The 20,063-nt window shown below is 39.3% G+C and overlaps 1 protein-coding gene across 2 annotated transcripts; it reads left to right on the plus strand.

The window, feature by feature from the left end:
* The first annotated feature begins 7,954 nt into the window (after positions 1–7,954).
* Positions 7,955–19,789, plus strand: LOC121997196 (histone-lysine N-methyltransferase, H3 lysine-9 specific SUVH1-like). 2 transcript variants are annotated; one of them, XM_042551481.1, is made up of 3 exons: positions 7,955–8,138; positions 8,568–10,756; positions 19,509–19,789. In XM_042551481.1, the coding sequence occupies exon 2, from the start codon at positions 8,669–8,671 to the stop codon at positions 10,709–10,711; it is 2,043 nt and encodes a 680-aa protein (XP_042407415.1). In that variant the 5' UTR covers positions 7,955–8,138; positions 8,568–8,668; the 3' UTR covers positions 10,712–10,756; positions 19,509–19,789. The 2 variants fall into 2 exon arrangements, with proteins under 2 accessions (XP_042407415.1, XP_042407414.1); XM_042551480.1 differs by having other exon boundaries at positions 8,580–10,756.
* Positions 19,790–20,063: the final 274 nt, after the last annotated feature.

The raw sequence follows: 20,063 nt of genomic DNA on the forward strand, positions 1-20,063 counted from the left end.
GCCATTCTGGGCATTTGATAGGTCGAGGGGTTGAAAAGTGTTTGATTGATTGGGGACTTAAGAAAATTATGACTATAACGGTAGACAATGCTAGTTCTAATGATTTGGCAGTTGATTATTTAAGAAGAAGACTTAATCATTGGGAATCTAGTATTTTGGATGGAAAATTTCTACACATTCGTTGTGTTGCTCATATCTTTAATTTGGTTGTAAAGGATGGTTTAAAGGATATGGATTCATCTATTGTGAAAGTTCGTACTATAGTGAAATATGTTAGATCTTCTCCTGCAAGACTTCAAAAATTTAAATCTTGTGTAGAAGAAGAGAAGATAGAAAGTAAAAGTCTTGTTTGTTTGGATGTTGAAACAAGATGGAATTCAACATATTTGATGCTTGAGTCTGCTGTGAAGTTTAAGAAAGCATTTGATAACTTGATAATTAGGGACTCTTCTTGCTATAAGGAGATGATGAAGGTGAGTGGAGGTCCTAATGATGAGGATTGGAGAAGGGTTAGTCATTTCTTGCCAATTTTGAAGATTTTTTATGATGCTACTTTGATGTTATCCGGTTCTCGTTATGTCACTTGCAATAGTTGTGCACAAAGTGTGTTTGCCATTGGTTTAGAGATCTCTAATTTGTGCAAAAGTGATGATGAAGGATGTAGGAAAATGGCAGAACAAATGAAACTAAAGTATGATAAGTATTGGGGTGACATTCTTAACATCAACTATTTGATATTTATCTCCATGTTACTTGATCCAAGGCATAAGATGCATCTAGTTGATTGGGTTGTGCGTAATTGCTTTGATGATACCAAAAGTACACTCTTGAATTTGAATGTGAAGATTCTTATTGATGAATTGTTCAAGCTCTATACTTCTTCAATGCCTCAAGAAGACAAGCAAAAAAGTTCCGCTTCAAATAGTGCATTGAATAATAGGAATGAAAATCGTCAAGGGGAAGTTATGGATTTTGCAAAGTTGTTGACTTCAAGGTTTCAAATGGAGGTTGGTTTTGATCATCCTCAGAGGAACAAATCTGAGTTGGATAAATATCTAGAAGAACCGCTTGAGAATGATTGTGAAAATTTTAATATATTGTCGTGGTGGAAGGATAATCAAAGGAGATTTCCTATTCTTGCAAAGATGGCCCGTGATGTACTTGCTATACCTGTGACAACTGTTGCTTCTGAGTCGGCTTTCAGTACTGGGGGTCGCGTCCTTGACTCATTTCGTACTTCTTTAACCCCAAGAATAGTTGAGGCCCTTATTTGCACTCAAGATTGGGAACGTACAACAAAGGCTGTAGTAATTGAGGAAAGTTTGGCATCATTGGAGCAACTCGAAGAAGGTTTAATATTCTAATTATTTTATTTAATTTTTAATTGATTAATATCGTTTAAAATATACTAATATTGATATTTATAAGTTGTTCATTGTTGATTTTTGTAGGAATGAAGGAGTTAACTACGGAGCAACCAAGCTTTATAATTGATGATGAGAGTTATATGACTTAAGTTTATCGTATTAGAACTAGAAAAATGTCGAGGTACATCATCTTGTAATATTTGATTGAATAAATTGTTGAGATAAAATATGTGAAGTTGTTGTGATACTGTGTTGTTTTGTTTATTGTAGAATACTAGAATATAAGCTCAACTTGAGATGAAGCCACTAGAAACCAGAGTAGACCAGAGTAGACGGAACTTCAAGCCATTGAGATCAAGCTTTAAAGATTATAAACTATTGGGTCATTTGGGTGAACCAATGTCTTTTTGTTTTAAAAGAAATATGCATGTAATTTTGTTTTAAAAGAAATATGCATGTAATTTTGGCATTTGAAGTTATGAGTTAAATTCATTTTCAAGCCTATGAAAAAATTAAAATATAGAAAAAAATCGGATCAGCGGATATCCGGCTGTCCGATCCGATCCGATCCGGTGTTTTCGGATCGGATAGTGGTCGGATACCGGATCGGATACGGATCGCAGATTTTTTTTAAAAAAGAAGCGGATATCCGATCCGAAATACCGAATCGGATCCGATCCGTAGGTTTGCCCACCCCTACTTGCCTCCCCCTCAAGTCTAGTCGAAGGAGGCGAAGTCCGACTGACTGGACTGCCGATCAGACTGAGTAACGACCGCTATATTAATCCGCTCGGCCAAGCTTAGGGATGTTCATCCGTTCGGCTGTATCTTGCCCCTGCCTTGTATTGCCTTGGAATTTATGCTGAATCTTCTTCTCTACTGCCAACCACGTGCGTTGCGTGTGATACAGGGCGCTCATTAAATGCAACCCGTATCTTGCTGACACGTGGCAATCTTTCTTTTGTCAGGGTATGGCGGTGGCGTCACCTCCGATGGGACAGCCGCCGTTTGAAATGAACGGCTGGATGATGACCTCGTTCTTCACGACCTGGATCGGACGGCTACGACCGTTCGATGCTAACGTTATAAATATCGCGGCCTCTTCTCTCCGCCGCCTTATTGTTTCATCGACCTTCGTCCTCACGCGGCTCTTTCTGCTCCGGCGATCTTTACTCCCCGCCTGCTTGGTGCGCTCGCCATCTTCTTCCTTTCCTCGATCTTCCTCGTACCCGTAAGCCTTCCTCTTCAGCTACCCGCCTCCTGTATTGCTTCCTTTTGCATTCTATCGGCATTTTCTTTTAGTTTTTCTATCGATTATCGCTTCTATTTCGACCATGGCGAGTACTTCTATGCCTACAGTCGGTGCTCCTAGTCTCTGGTATACGACTATGGAGAGCTGATTCGATGAAGAAGACGCATTGCGTCTCATTCGGACGTATGAAATTCCGGTCGACCACGAAATAGTTGTAGCCACTCCTTCCGATCGGCCCAATGATCCGTCGCCCGACACCATTTGCTTCTTTCGTGATCAATTTTTGGTCGGGCTGCGCTTTCCTCCACATCCGTTCATCATCAAAATATGCAACCACTTTTGCCTCCCGCTCGGCCAATTAGTCCCGAACTCGATTAGGTTGCTGAGCGGGGTGATAGTCCTTTTCAAGTTGAATGATATCCCCTTGGACCCCCAAATCTTCCACTATTTCTTCTACCAAAAACAATCCGAGTGGGGGACCTTCATATTTCAATCTAGGTCGGGTTTCGTCCTATTTACCAACATGCCGAGCTCCAATAAGCATTGGAAGGAGCATTTCTTTTTTATGTGTCTCCCCGAGCGGCCGGCCTTCCGAACGAAGTGGCAGACGGCGGTGCCGAATCAACCGAGTCTTGGCAAATTCAAGAGCCATCCGACGTATCTTCATGCGGCGAACCAGCTGGTCGGCCAACGTTACGATATCGACAAGTTGCTCCTTCCTGGAGTAATGTACATATTTGGCTTGTCTCCCATCCAAGCCGATCTGCCTTGTAGCATGAGTAAGCGATTCTTATCCCCCCTTTTTCTTTTATGCTAACTGATTTATTCTTTGTTTCTGCAGCTGAAGTTATGTGGCGTGCTAAGGCAACCGAAAAGCTCAAGCTGAAAGCCGCCAATATTGAGGCGGTGAAGGACAAAGAGGTAGTCGAACGGGGTTTGGTTCCGACCGGCCCTGCAACTGAAGGGAGCGAGGGAACTCAAGTTGCTCCCGAGGCATCGGCCGCCCGCGTCTTCACTGACGAGGCCGCGGTCAATATCACAACATCTGCCCAGGGCGAGGAGGAAGGCCGATCGGCTGACGAGACACCTTTGGTGACTCGAAAGCGCCGTCGGCTAGAGCAAGCTGCTCAACAGCCTCCACCAAGGGAACAGCTTTCCGAGCGGAGTGATGAGGCTCATGCGGTTTTTGAGGCTGTCTCCTCGGAGCACACTCCGACTCAGCTTGACTTGCCGCCGACCGTCCCTGAGGAGCAACCTTCCACCTCTCGGACTTTACGTCGTCTTAGGCGACTGGGCAACCATCCGGTCCTGATCGGCGAGACTTCTGGCCATGCTGCTGCATCTCAAGATGATTCGAGCGGCCCGAGGGTGATAAAAACTGTCCTAAGATTTCCCTCGGAGGAATACCTACTGGCCGCTGATCAGCCATCGGTTCCCGAACAATAGATCACCCTCACTGGTCCGCTCGCCAAAGTTTGGGAGGACGCGCGCGTACGCGTCGCGCTCATGTCCCCCAGTCAACTAGGGGACAGTAACCTGCAGCAGGCGACCGGGGTATGCCTTTCTGCTTTACTGATACTTTTTGTTTTAGCTTTTAGCTTAACCGCCTTCGTTCGCAGAGTTGGGTAGAGCAGATTGCGGTCAGCAATCGACTGGCCGAGCTGGAGGAAGAAATGAAAAAACTCAAGCTCTCGGAGGCGAACCAAGGACAATCCACGACTGCTCTAGAGAAGAGCAAAAAGCTTTTGGAAGCCGAACGGAAACGTGCTTCCGATCTGGCGAGCGAGGTCGCTCGGCTTGAAGCTGTGGTCAAAAAACGAGATAAAGAGATCCAGACGGCGACCACTCGGAAGCGCAAGGCCATCGACGACATGGACCGAATGAAGGTGGAGATCAGAGGGCTAGAGCAACGCATCAAGGATCTGGATGCCCTTCTAGCCACCGAGAAGGAGGGCCGCTCGGCCGATCTTCTAAAATTTGAAGGAGACTTGAAGGATCTCCATGCCGCCAACGATGCTTCCCAAGCCGCGCTCAAAGAGTATCAAGATGGGGAGTCGGCTCGCTCTGACGAAGTGAGGAAGGCGTTTGTCCGCTCGGACGACTTTGGAGAGAAATTCACCGACAAAATTTCCCTCACTTTTGAAGAGGCAATCAAGGCGGCAGTGGATTACTTGAAGACTAAAGGCCACCTTCCCGCCGAGCTGGCCATCCCCCCAGAGGATCTGGCTACCGTGATGGGCGCCATTCCTGATGCTCTTTTTGATTTTGACGCGTGAGGAGTGTTTTTTATCAACTTTTTTGTATCCTCGCCGTTCAGCAAAACTTATTTTTGCTGTAACTTCTTTTGTTTGCCCAGCGTTTGACGTAAATAGGTCATCTTTCCGTTCTTGCAACTTTTGTTTTAGCAAGCAATTTTTCTTTCATCATGTTTGAAGTGTTCTTTAAAACTCCTCCGCTCGGCTTCATACTCTAACATGGGCTCAAGCCGATTGTCTTCAAAAAACGTCCTTCGCCATGCGACTGCGTAGCCGCTCGGCGCGCGAACGTCACTCGTTCACGTGCTCACATCTTTAATTCTTATTAACCATCTTTTGCTTTGCACCTTACCTCAAAGGGGTTTTCCATATATTTTTGCTAAGCGAGCCGCTCGGCCGTATGTCGGCCTTAAAGAACAGGCTCTGTCGTCGGTCGGCTCTTACCGCCGGAATGTATCACGTGGATGGCTATCCGCTCGGACGTTTATAGACGCCGATTCGTCTCTCGATATTTAACGTCGGAGCTCGACGATCTTCCGCTCGGACATTTATAGACGCCGGCTCGTCTCTCGATATTTAACGTCGGAGCTCGACGGTCATCCGCTCGGACGTTTATAGACGTCGGCTGGTCTCTCGATATTTAACGTCGGAGCTCGACGGTCTTCCGCTCAGACGTTTATAGACGCCGGCTCGTCTCTCGATATTTAACGTCGGAGCTCGACGGTCTTCCGCTCGGACGTTCTCGACATTTCGTCCGATATTTAACGTCGGAGCTCGACGGTCTTCCGCTCGAACGTTTATAGACGCCGGCTCATCTCTCGATATTTAACGTCGGAGCTCGACGGTCTTCCGCTCGGACGTTTATAGACGCCGGCTCGTCTCTCGATATTTAACGTCGGAGCTCGACGGTCTTCCGCTCGGGCGATGAGTCCGCTCGAGGGGCTTTTCCTTTTCTGTCATCTCGTCTCGGCATTTCATCCGAAGAAGATCCCCGATCTCTATGAGCTACTGCGACTTCGGGGGTGCGGAATAGGGCCCGATGAAATGCAACGGTGGCCTGTGGTGCTTCCGCTCGGCCACCAGATGCTGACGTTGCTTGATGCTCCGGCCGCTCGGCTGTTGCTTTCTGTTTTTGCTCCACAAGCTTGGCAGCCCTTGTCTCGATCAACGCGTCGAGTTCCTCCGTGGAGAGCATCACCGAATGCGGTCGTCCAGCTTCTTCCATTGCTTCCGATCGGATGCAGGAGCGTTCCCACAGACGGCGCCAAATTGATCCTATCCGAATCGCTGAACCAACGGACGCTGGGCACGTGGCGCTCCCCAAGTCGCTGATGGAGATCCCCGGCTAATCGTACAAAGCTCCGGCGAACCCGCACAGAAGTCGGGCCGGGAAGGGGTTACCGGCGGCGACCCTCCGACGCTCAAGTCAAGCAAGCTAGCAGTAAAACAAGTGGCTCCCAAGGTCTTGAACGCGTACCTCCGGCGAAGTATGAGGCTCTTTATATAGAGCGGTGAAAGAACTTCTGCACGTCCACCGAGGCGCATACGTGTCCGCAGCCCATACCTTGGTATGTGTTTGTCAGAAAGCTTACCCGACGCCATACTGCTACAGTCCAAGCACATCTTCGATGGGACAAGAGAACACCTAGCTGTCAGACTTGGAGTATGGCCTAGCCCTAGGACTTGACAGCTGTCGTAAGATGTTCTGGTCTTTCTCTACCTACCACAGGCCGGTGCGTCCGTCCGGCCGGCTGGACGGGGAGTGCTGTCCGGACGACCCTTATTTTACGCGCCGGCCGGACGACACTCCCATCACGTCCAGCCTGCCGTTTGTATTGATATACTGGGGAGATTTCGGTAGGGTGCTATGTAGGGACTGTTAGCACTATGTTACCTTATATCTTCGGCCAAGCATGACTTCCGCTCGGCCCTTCGTTACTGTTCAATCGAGCGCCGGTATCCCGACTCTTATCCGGCCGGCCGGGAGGTCGGCCCATCCTTCTCAGGTCAGCCGCTCGGTCTACTTGGCCTTTTGACTTCCACGTGACATCGACCCCTCAAAACGGGGGCCCCCTGTTCTATCCGCCAAATCACATAATATGCTCTGGAGTGATTTATGTGATAAAATATTCGAAGCGCTAAGCAAAAAATCCTTTACTCGGAAGGGCGCTAAGAAAAAATCCTTTACCTGGAAATCATAGAGAGTAGAAATGAGCATAGTATTGAACTTGAACAGTTAGCACCCTTTCCGAAATCAATCCTTTTTTGCCATCGAAAGTAGGCGCCGATTAAAGGCAGAGCCCTAGATGCAGAGAATCCATAGTTAGAGAATACGACGAGGGAGGAAAAAAATACAAAGGATGAGAGAACGAGTCAATTATCAGACGAGGAAGGTGAAGGACATATTCTGAGACTATAGAGGATGAGAGAAGGAATCAATGAGAATATGAGATAATCGGTTAATTTTAAAATGTGAAAAAAAAAATTAGATGGTAGCTTTAGATAGAATGATAAAAGAATATAATAATTATAATTAATATGAAATTAATTAGACTTGTCTTTGGAATGGATAAATGAGGAGGGCTGGAGTGAAAATCTTAAGTGTCATGTATAGTTATTAAATAAATTTAACTTTTATAAAATAATAATGAGCCTTAATTTTATTAGAACCTTATGTATAAGTTTTAATGGTCTATACCTTTAAGCCGGATCTGTATGAACGTTTTAATCATTAACGTCAATATGAATGTTCTAACGAAATTTATTTTATTGAAAAAGAAAATCAATGATTACGTTTCCTCTTAAATTTAGGGTCACTGGAGAAAAATCGAAGTAAGATTACAGGTATAATTTGTGAGTTCAAGTGTCGTGTCGGGGTAGGTAATTCACGCAATTTACGATAGTGAAGAGAGATAGATGGAGGAAGTCAAAGAAAATCCAACAGCTGAGACGCGACCCACTGAGCACCCATTCCAACGCAAGGGCCCCCATATTTTCTGAGATGGAGACAGTGTTCATCGCGATTGATGTGAAAAAAAAAAATAATAATAAAAACAACAAGCCAGGGGTCAAGTGCAGAAATGGTGACCAAAATCTCGCTTTTAAAGAAGAGCCCAAATAGGGAAAAGGTGAAGCCCAGATTGTGAGCGAGAGGAGCCGCCTGAGGCAGCGGAACGAATCGACGTCCCCCAGCGCCGAGGCGAGTCAGACGACGCCCCTCGCAGGCATTGGCGCCCAACCTCTTCGATTCATCTGGCGTCACTGGTATTTGGTTCTTCGAATTATATCCCTCTTTCTCCGAATGGCTGCTTGTTAGATGCGTTGGTGAAGCTGCTTCAGCTGTCGAATTTCTGATACCTTTTTGATTTGCTTGCAAGTTTTCGATTTCCATGCTTACGAGTTTTCAAAGGTTGGTTTTGATGAACTTCTGCTGTTTACTTCGGTTGCGAGATTAACCCTAAAATGGTTTTAGTTGCGCTTCAACTCCTTTGTTGTCCCTTTGTGATCATTAGTCCTTTTTTTTTTTTTAAAAAAAAAATCCTTTTTCTTTCTATTTTTGTGTGGAAATATTCGGTCTTAGATTCATATAGTATCAAACTATTTGGTTGTTGAAAAAAAAAAGACTATTTTTTTTTCCATTTTCTTGTATTTAATTGCAGCTGTGCTTTACTTCCTAGCTAACTTTTTTCTTAGCGTTCTTTGTAGAGTTTCATACCAGTTGAAGAAGGGAAGAGAACTACTAGTTTATCAAAGTTCGGTCTTCTTTTCTCGCGACATATTTTGTTTGTTTGGTCATGGAAAGAAGATCTAATTGTACCCTGGAGGGGGAAAATGGAGTATTGGATGTGAAACCATTACGTTCTTTAGCGCCAATGTTCCCTGCGCCTTTTGGCTTCAACATGGTTACACAGTCAAATGTGCCACCCCTTGTTTGCATCAGCCCCTTTGGCTCATCTGTTTCAGGTCTGGATCCTTCACATTTCAACCAAAGACCCCCAAATAAAGGCTCTATTGCCACAAATGAGGGAGCTGCTCATGTTGCAATGAGGTTTGGTGTTAATGGCGACATAAATTTCACACCAGTCTCTGCTTCAAATAGAACACCACTCCCTGGATCCTTTGGGAAAACAGGACCGAGCATTGTGCCTGTGGATGACGATGACGATGACCACTCTTTTGAAGGTAAAACTCAAGTTTCGGACAAGAGAGGTAAAAAATCACGAGCAAGTAGCTCTGGGTCAGATGCCAAACGCAAACGACTTATTAAGAGTTCAAGGAAGCTGCTTCCTTTGGCGCTACCTATGCCAGATAACCCAAGGGAGTCAGTGGATATGATCCTTATGACTTTTGATGCACTCCGCAGGAGGATTCTTCAGGTGGATGAGGTAAAAGATGAGAGCAACCGTCAATACTTGAAAGCTGGGGCCATTATGACGGCTAGGAATGTGAAGACTAATGTGGGAAAAAGGGTTGGATCTATTCCAGGAGTTGAAGTTGGAGATATTTTCTATTTCAGGTTTGAGATGAACTTGATTGGTTTGCACACTCCTAGTATGGCTGGTATTGATTACCTAACAACTAGATTTGGTGACAAAGATGAGCCTGTTGCTATTTGTGTTGTGTCAGCTGGTGGTTATGAGAATGAAGAGGATGATGTTGATGTCTTGATTTACAGTGGCCAGGGAGGTAGTGGGAAGCATGAAAATAAACCAGTTGATCAGAAATTGGAAAGAGGGAACCTTGCCCTTGACAGAAGTTCTCACAGGAAGAATCAGATCCGGGTTGTACGTAGTGCCAAAGATATTAATTGTCCAACTGGTAAAATATACATCTACGATGGACTTTACAAGATTGAAAGCTCATGGATAGAGAAAGCTAAGGCAGGCTTTAACATGTTCAAGTACAAGTTGCTAAGAGAACCAGGACAGCCTGATGGAATTGCAATATGGAAAATGACCCAGAAGTGGAAAGAAAATCCATCAAGTAGAGGTAGAGTGATATTGCATGACGTATCATCAGGTGCAGAAAACATTCCTGTTTGCCTTGTCAATGATGTTGATGATGAGAGAGGACCAAACCATTTCGTATACATAACGAGGGTCAAGTATCACCATCCTACTGATATGATGAAGCCTCTACAGGGTTGCATGTGCCTAAGTGTGTGTCTCCCTGGTGACGTGAACTGCTCTTGTGCGCACCATAATGGGGGTGATTTACCATACAATTCAATGGGTCTTCTTGTATGTCGTAAGCCGTTAATTTACGAGTGTTCCTCATCTTGCCAATGCACATTAAATTGCCGAAATAGGGTGACTCAGAAGGGTATTAGGCTTCACTTTGAAATTTTCAGGACAAGTAATTGCGGTTGGGGTCTTCGTTCCTGGGACCCTATTAGAGCAGGTACATTTATTTGTGAATATACTGGTGAGGTTATTGATAGGAGCAAAATTGCAGATGAAGGTGAAGAGGATGAGCATATCTTTCAAGCTACCTATCTTGGTGAAAAAGCAATGGGGTTCAATTGTTGGCCTGAATTATTGGAAGTGGCTGAATTAACTAGTGAAACTGAGGTGTTTAGGTCATTTCCCATTACATTAAGTGCAAAGAATTTGGGCAACATATCCCGTTTTATGAATCATAGCTGCTCCCCTAATGTCTTTTGGCAACCAGTTTTATATGATCATGGTGATGAAGAGTATCCACATATAATGTTCTTTGCAATGAAGCACATACCCCCTATGACTGAACTGACATATGATTATGGTCCTGGATCTGGATCACTCTATAGTAAGAAGTGCTTGTGTGGATCATCAAATTGCCGAGGCTATTTTGGATAAAACTTCATCGATAGTTTATTCATAAGAAATCACCCATCCCTCAAGGTAAGGGTTTATTCAGACTTTTTATACTTATTCTTGTGGATATCTTTGTTCATATTTGGAAGCTTGCTTCTTTAACCAGCTAACAAATTGGTGGTTGCCTTATTATGTTGCCTACCTTGTATCCTTTATACCTATCATATGTTTCATTTATAATGCAAGTTGACGAAAACCTAAAGCAACATTTTATTCTGTTTAACTTACGCATTAGTTTCTGAAGATTAAACTAGCATCTCATTGTATTTCTCTTTGTAAAGCATTAGATCTTATGTATGCATTCATACCTTGATTTCTAAAAAGCCATTTCACTCTTTCTTGCATGTCCTTTTCAATTAATCACATCTTCCCTTTTGACCAGTTTTTCCATTGATGGATGGCAACTTTGGAAGGTTATAAGTATAAATACTTGTTGGATTGGTGTAGTAAGAATAGTATATTTTAATTCTGAATTGTATCAGTTTCAGACACATTGTTTGCACTGCCTGGTATGCATTTTTTCTTCCATTGATCTGTTGAATGATGCTTGGATTTAAACGTTGATATACTAGTAACAAACTGGTTTAGTTTTCACAGTGGTATTTCAAACCATGATGACATTACTGGACTAGATGAACATTGCTAAAATTGGGTCAGGACTTTGTTGCAGTAATTGAGGGAATATTTTATATTCAAATCTATTTGTTGATTGAGTATACAAATTTTTTTTTTTTATAGATATACTCATTAACCACCAAATGAAATAATTTTAATAGGAGGTGATCTAAATGGGCATGCCCGAGTGAAAAATGAGGAATATGAGAGGGTATATGGGAGTTATGAGTTTGGAACGAGAAATGAGGAAGGGAAAACTATATTAGATCTTGTGATAGCATATGACCTTATATTAGCTAATACGTTTTTTAAGAAAAGAGAAGAACACTTAGTCACATTCAAAAGTGGAAATAATAAATCGCAAATTGACTTTCTTATGCAAAAGGATAGAAAGATTTATAGAGATTGCAAAGTCATCCCTGGAGAAATCTTAATTACCGAACATAGGCTAGTAGTGTTGGATATACGCCTCAAATATAGTATTAATAGAAAGAAAATATATACGATTCCTAGAATTAAGTGGTGGAAGTTAAAGGATGGGAAGCAAAATATATTTAAGGAGAAGGTAGAAGTACAAGCATTAGGTGAAATATACGATGACTCTAATGCAACATGGGATAAGATGGTATCAAAGTCGAAAATAGTAGCTAAGAGTGCACTCGGTGAGTCAAAAGAACATGTACCATTAAGGAATCTTGGTAGTGGAATGAGAAAGTACAAGAGAAAGTGAAGGCAAAGCGAATAACTTATAAGGAATTATATATTTATAAGAACGAGGAAACTTATATACAATAACCAAGAAAGAAGCTAAGAAAGTAGAGCGGTGGAAGAGATATTTTCATCAATTTTTTAATGAAGGTTTAGGCGATCAATTTCACTTAGGTAATTTAAGTAGGTCAAATGAGCATAGAAATTTTAATTTTTATCGTAGAATTTAAACTTCAGAAGTAAAACAAACTTTAAATGATATGCACAATGAAAAAGCCGTTAGATCAGATGATATTCCGATAGAGATATGGAAGTGCTTAGGAAAATAAGGTATTAAATGACTTACAAAATTATTTAACATGATATTGAAAACGAAAAAAATGCCTAATCAATGGACGATAAGTACTCTAGTTACCTTATACAAGAACAAGAGAGACGTACAAAATTGTACAAACTATAGGGGTATTAAACTAATGAGTCATACTATGAAACTTTGGAAAAAGTAATAGAAAAAAGATTAAGGAGACCACAGTAATCGAAAATTAATTTGGGTAAATACATGAAAGGTCAGCAATAGAAGCTATACATCTTCTTAGACAATTAATTGAAAAATATCGGGAGCAAAAATAAAATTTACACATGGTATTCATTGACTTAGAAAAAACTTATGATAAAGTCCCAAGAGAAATTATATTGAGAATTCTAGAAAAGAGATGTGTTAGCGTAACATATATTGAACTAATTAAGGATATGTACGAGGATGTAACGACTAGAGTAAAGACTTCAGGCGGAGTAACTGAAGCATTTCCAATAAAGATAGGGTTACATCAAGGATCAGCTCTAAGTCTCTATCTTTTTACACTAATTATGGACGAACTCACTGTGCACATTCTTGCTGTGGTGCATGTTGTTTGCAGATGATATTATTTTGGTAGATGAAGCACGTGAAGGAGTAAATGCTAAACTAGAATCTGGGCGGGAAACACTAGAAAGGAAAGGTTTTAAACTTAGTAGATTAAAGACAAAATATATTGAATTTAAGTTTAGCAATATTAGAAGTAATGAGACAATTGTTAAGATAGGAGAGGACGAGTTGTCCGGAACCGAGAGATTTAAATATTTAGGATCATTTTTGCAAAATGATAGAGGGATTGAGAGAGATGTCTTACATGGAATTCAAGCAGGATGATTGAAATGGAGGGGAGCGTCGAGTGTTTTATGTGACCGTAAAGTACTTCTATAAAATCGCAGTTAGACCTGCTGTTTTATATGGAGCTGAATATTGGGCTATGACTCGAGCACATGAGCAGAAGATGAGAGTTGCAGAGATGAGGATGTTAAGGTGGATGTGTGGACATACGAGGATGGATAAAATAAGAAATGAGAGCATTAGAGAGAAAGTCGGAGTTCCATCTATTGAGAAAAAACTCTGAGAGGTACGTTTAAGATGATATGGATATGTACTTAGACGACCAATAAATGCTCTAGTTAGGCGATGTGAAACTATGATAAACATGCATATCAAACGAAGAAGAAGAAAACAAAAAAAGACTTGGTTAGCAACAATAAAATGAAGCTGAATGTCACGTGAGCAGAAGATGAGAGTTGCAGAGATGAGGATGTTATGGTGGATGTGCGGACATAGATTGATGGACAAGATAAGAAATGAAAATATTAGAGAGAGTTTGTGGTGCACCTATTGAAGGAAAACTTCGGAAGACACGTTTAAGATGGTACAAACATGTATTTAGACAATTAATAAATGCTCCATTAGGCGATGTGAAACTATGACAGATGTCAATATCAAACAAGGAGGAGGCAAATAAAAAAGACTTGGTTAACAACAATAAAATAAAATTTATTTAAATATAAATGATGATATAGTAGGGGATAGAGCCCAATAACATAGAAGGATTCATATAGCCGACCCCATCTAGTGGCATAAGTCTTGATTATTGATGTATCTTGTTTATTCTTGTATGTCTGCACATCCACCTTAATATTCTTATTAAGGGTGTCAAAAATGAACCTGATCCGCCAACCTAACTCGAAAAATATCGGGTTCAAATTGGGGGTTTTCAGGTTCAGGTTAGGTTCGAGTTGGAGATTTTTAGGTCGGGTTGACCCAAATTTAGGGTTTAGTGGGATTTTTGGGGTTAAATCAAAATTTATTTTGAAAATTAAGATGTTTTATGTATATCAATATCAATATTAGTATAATAATGATGGAGTATTGAGATAAAAGTGAAGAATTACAAGGAAAATAGCCAAAAAAAAAATCATTTTTAATTGTGTTATTCGGGTTGGTCGGGTTTAGGTTTAGGGGTTTCGAGTTGTATTCTGATTTGGTTCGGGTTTGAGTCAGGTTTGGGTTGGGATTTTTTATAATTTTTTTTCAATCCGACCCGACCCATCCGAATTAACACCGTTAAATCCTCATCCTTGTAACTCTCATTTTATGCTCATGTGCTCGAGCTATAGTTCAACATTCAACTTCATATAACATAGTAGGTCTAATCGTCATTTTGTAAAACTTCTCTTTAAGTCTTAGAGGTACTTTATGATCACAAAGAACACCAGACACTCTTTTCCAACCATCCTACTTGTATTCTATGTAATACATCTCTTAGTACCTCCATACTTTTTCAAAAATGATCCTAAATATTTAAAACTCTCAGCTACCGACAATTCGTCATCTCTTATTTTAACAATTATCTCATTAAATCTAATATTACTAAACTTAAATTTGACACATATTATGTTTTTACTCTACCTAAAACCTTTCAATTCTAGTATTTTCGATCAAGATTCGAGTTTAACATTTACTGCTTTACTTGTCTCATCTACCAAAACAATGTCATCTATAAACAACATATACTGCAGCTCGAGACTTAGAGCTAATATTTGATGTAACCCTATTTTTATAGGAAACACTTCGGTTAATCCGTCTAAAATCTTTCGTTACATGCTCATATATATCCTTAATTAGTTTAATATACATTATATTAACATCTCTCTCTTTTAGAATTCTTTGTATAATTTCCTTATTATAAACTTTTTCTAGGTAAACAAATAACATATATAAAACCTTGTTTATGTTCTCAATACTTTTCATTTAGTTGTATAAGAACATGGTATGACTCATTAGTTTAATACCCAAATATTTTGCACTATTTTGTTATCTCTTTTATTCTTATATTTTTTTTTAGTTTGTAATATTAAGTTGCATAACTTTATAAGCCATTCAATATTTTATTTTCCGGCACTTTCATACCTCTATTGGAATATCATTTCATCCAATTGTTTTTCCATTTTGCATCTCATTTAAAACTTATTCTACTTTTGAATTTTATGATAAAAATTTAAATTTCTATATTCATTTCATCTACTAAAATTACTTAAGTCACTTAAACCTTTATTAAAAAAAATTTGATAAAAATACCTCTGCCATCGCTAATTAAACCAAACTAACACCCAATAAAAATTTTTTGTGGAATTTTTCAAACTAAAAAGAGCTCGGTTTTACCTCTGTAACTGATAAACCAAATTATGCCCACCCCCATGCGTTATAGGCATACGAGTGGGGTCTATAAATCACAACTTTTTTATTATTTTTGCTGCATATTATCACTTTGTTTTGTTTGATCACACATGCACCTGCTATTAATTTGTGTTGTGCAAGAAATTGACAAAAATTGGCACCGCCTGTTCCACCTCTAGCTGAGCCACTCAATCCTATAGATTTCTCTAAGGTTGTAAATGAACCAAGTGTTCGTGAACAAGCTTGGTGTTCGGCTTGGTAAGAGCTTGTTTATGTTCGTTCAATATACATTAGATTAATTAAACAAACAAGCTTGAACAACTCGTTAAGCTAAACAAACAAGCTTGAACACATATGTGTTCAGCTCGTTAACGTTCGTGAACAATGTTCGTGGACAATGTTCGTGAACAACGTTCGTGAACAATGTTCACGAACCATATTTACTAATAAAATTCTTTTCAATATGCTAAATAAATAATAAAATAAAATAAAATAAATAAATAAATTTAAATTATCAATCTTAATAACCAATCAAACAATTAAAAGTTTTAAACAATCAAACAAGCTTGAATTGAGAGCTTGATAACATCTAAGCGAACCAAGCTTAAACCAAGCTCGAGCCAAGCTCGAACCAAGCTCAAGCCAAGCTTGACTTGAGAGCTTGATAACATCTAAACAAACCAAGCTCAAGTCAAGTTTCAAACAAGCTTAAGCTCATAAAAAATAAACCAAGCCAAACTTGAACACGCATTTCAAAAGCTTGGTTCATTTTAAGTTCGGCTCGGCTCGACTCGATTATCTTATCAAACAAGCTTGAACACCCGAAAGCTTGGCTCGACTCGGCTCATTTACAACCCTAGATTTCACTTATTGCCTTGGTTGTGAAAATCAGTATTGATATCAATATTGAATGTTTCAAAATTTAGATTATTTTCAAATCAGATAACTACATCAGTCAAAAAAAAAAAAAAAAAAAATCAAAAACGTTCTTGTTTTTGTTGTTGACAATGATGATGTTAATCTGAACAATAACAATGGTAATAGTAGATCTTGAATTTCTTTAATAAATGAGTATAAATTGATGAATAACTAGTATAATGATGGATATTAATTATTTGTAGTATAAATATAATAATAAGTGTTAATTTATCTTTATTGATAGATGGTAATAAATTGGAAGCTTTAATTGTTTGAATAATGATATTATTATTTCTAATATTTATCAAGGAAATAATGAAGCACTGATTGCAGAATATTTACCAATTAATATTTAATTAATGTCATTATATTCATAGTTTTTGGAACATTGTGATGATATGATTATTCAGACTATGAATATATAAAGTGTTATTAGTCCTAATCTTTCTTACCTTATCAATTATTAACATCACTCAATTATACTCACCATTTATTATCTAATACCTGATAGAATTAACCTCCCTCTACCTATTAAATAACATATTACATTATACCAATGAACTACCTCATTTCCTCCCATAATCACAATGAAACAACAATGCTCACGAGACAGGAAGCTTTCTTAGTTGTTTCGTCTTCTCCCAATGTTGGAACTAGGGGTGTAATCGAGCCGAGCTGAGCCGAACTTTTGAATATTTGAGTTTGTCTCGTTTATAATCGAGCCGAGCTCAAGCTTTATTTAACGAATATATTCATGGTTCACGAGCTTATTCGAACTTTTATCGAGTCTAAACGAATTTAATAAATATAAATTATAAATTTAAATATTCATTAAAAACTAAATTATATAAAAAAGACAGTCCGGTGCACGAAGCTCTTGCCATGCGAGGTCTCGGGGAAGGATCCATTGTACGCAGCCTTACCCTGTTTTTTGCAAGAGGTTGTTTCCAAGATTCGAACCCGTGACCTTTTGGTGGTCATATGGCAACAACTTTACCGTTGCGCCAAGGCTCCCTTTCTAAAAAACTAAATTATATATTTAGAGAAAATTATAATATTCTTATTAAAATTTATAATTTTATTCTAATAAATAAATTTAATAATATATTGTCTATATGTTTCATAAGTAGAGTGTAAAATATATAAATTCAATATCAAAATTATTATTTTTTATTTAAAAGTTGATTCATGAGCTTAACGAACGTGTTCACGAGTTAACAAGCTTCACATGTGAAGCTTGAGCTTGGTTTGTTTATCTTAATGAGTCTCATTAAACGAGCTCAAACGAGCTTTTATCGAATCGAGCTTCGAATAGCTCATGAGCGGCTTGATTCATTTACATTCCTAGTTGGAACTTCCTCCTCCACATCACTCCATTTTCTCCCCCGGCCAAATCTCCTCTTTCTCTCATTCTTGTCATCTCATAAGCATTCCAGCAGCACCAACAAATAGTCCAATGGCCCCAGCAGGTCGTGAACCTGCAATACAGTGTTGTGTTTTCTTCAACCCAGGTTCTTTTCCTCAGCGAGCTAAAATAATTTTGATGAGAAATTGACCGTTTTTGAAAAAAAGAACCATTTTCTCCCAATTTTTTCGATTTCAACAAGATCTTTGTAATTTTCCATTTTCAGTTTTCTGGTGACCATTGTACTGTGTCTGAGATATTGGGAAAAATTGGATCATCTCTTGCCTATTCCAATCCAACTCGGTTGATCTGTATCAGGATTTGATGAGTTTGACGACTATGCTTGCTGCTCTTGCAAATTTGTGGGTAGATTTGTAGAAAGCAAATACCCAAAAGAGTGCTTTATCTTCATGTATACTCCACCTATTCAGCATGAGATCTGTAAAAAGTGAGAGGAAAGAACTTGGTCTGCATGAGATTCTCAAAAGTTAGAGAATCAGGAAAGAGCCTAGTTTGCAAGTTATAAGATCTAGAATAGGCGGTGAAACAAGATGGAGCCACATAATTGCTATATTTGGAGTTCAAGTTATCTCAAAATCAGACCATACCTATATCTTAAAGTGGTCTATATAAGGTTACATCCTAGGACATTGGTACTGCAAATCTTTCTCTCTTCTTTCCGTCAATTAAAGTACCACTGCTCACTGTCATCACCTTGGTCCATCTATCCTCTTATTCATTTTGTTAGTTGCAGATCCAAGCAACGTTGCACAATAACAATTTTCTTATTATATCATCACACCCCACTTGTCTAACTCATAAATATTTGGGGTGGAATACATGAATATTTCTCTCCATTGGACTCTATTCATTCTTAGTAATATTCAAATTAATTAAATTGTTTTTTATATATTGATTCGTATTTTTTTTGTTTTCTCCCTTCCCATTACACCTTCCATTATAACGAATTAGATTTCAACTTTTTCCTTACTATAAAATTTATTAGTTTTTCAACATGGCCTTGCCATCTCAGTCTATTTTCACATATTTTATTGTTTATTCGAACTGTACCTAATTGCTCTTGTATTATAACATTTTTTTTTGTTATATTCATTCTTACTAGTAATTAGCCACATTAACTCTTTATCACACTCCAAGAATTGTCTTATAATGGCAACATTTCTAACGTTATAGCTTTTCTGAGTTCTTAAAAATGATTCTGGAGCTCCTTTTTTTTCTCTGTGCATCAACATCTAATATTCAAAGATGTAATTTAGGATGCAAATAGTTGTATGCAATGCACTGTAATTGGTTCAAATAGAGTTTCCCTGATGCTCTATATTAAACCTGATTATGAACTCAGATGAGTTAATCAAATCTCAGACATTTGTTTTATTTAATTTAACTATGTTGGTCTACATCGGCATTCATTCCGCAGCTGTTCATAATCCTGTGTTTTGGTTTTCTTTTCCTGAAACATTAACATGAGATGTCTGATCCCTAGTGCTGAAGCCATCTGCATGCTCTGATCAACCATTTGGATATTTCTGGTGACACAGGACTTGCTAACACATGTTTCTTGCCTTTTCCAGTTTCATGTATTTTGATCTCTGATGCGCACAAGGGAAGACGACATCTTGGTCCTCGAAGCGTGGGGCTTATGACACTAAGATTTTTGGATGTTAAGGAAACTGATATTATTGACCGACTGTAGACTGTCCCTGCCCTCATTACTGCGGCAGTAATTACTGTATGTGTACAGTGTCCATCAACTGGCACAATGAAACATGAATGGATGTCATATTTTGGAAGTGTAACCTAACCTGTCTGTATAATTAGCAAGATAGATGGTAGTTTGATGCGTAGAACTAAACTTAGTTTCCTTGTGAAGCAAACTGGTTTTGGGAATTATAGCTTTCTAGTTTTTTAGTATGTTAAGGTTTGGTTTTTTGGTCAACTCTACTATGTGAGCAGTGCTTTAGCTCAAGTCTAACACTATTATAACAATGCTAGAACTTTGGGGTAAAATCAAGTTCTCTAGGTGGCTTATTATTCCCCTTCCATAAACTGAAAGGTCGAAGCTAGGGGATTCATGGTGTTAGAAGTGGACATGGAAAAGGCATACGATAGGATGCGAAGGGATTTCG

The sequence above is a fragment of the Zingiber officinale genome, chromosome 6A (genome assembly GCF_018446385.1).
Source record: "Zingiber officinale cultivar Zhangliang chromosome 6A, Zo_v1.1, whole genome shotgun sequence".
NCBI lineage: Eukaryota > Viridiplantae > Streptophyta > Magnoliopsida > Zingiberales > Zingiberaceae > Zingiber > Zingiber officinale.

Coding starts and splice junctions, on each gene's coding strand:
- LOC121997196 (XM_042551481.1), top strand. CDS start 8,669: ATGGAAAGAAGATCTAATTGTACCCTGGAGGGGGAAAATGGAGTATTG.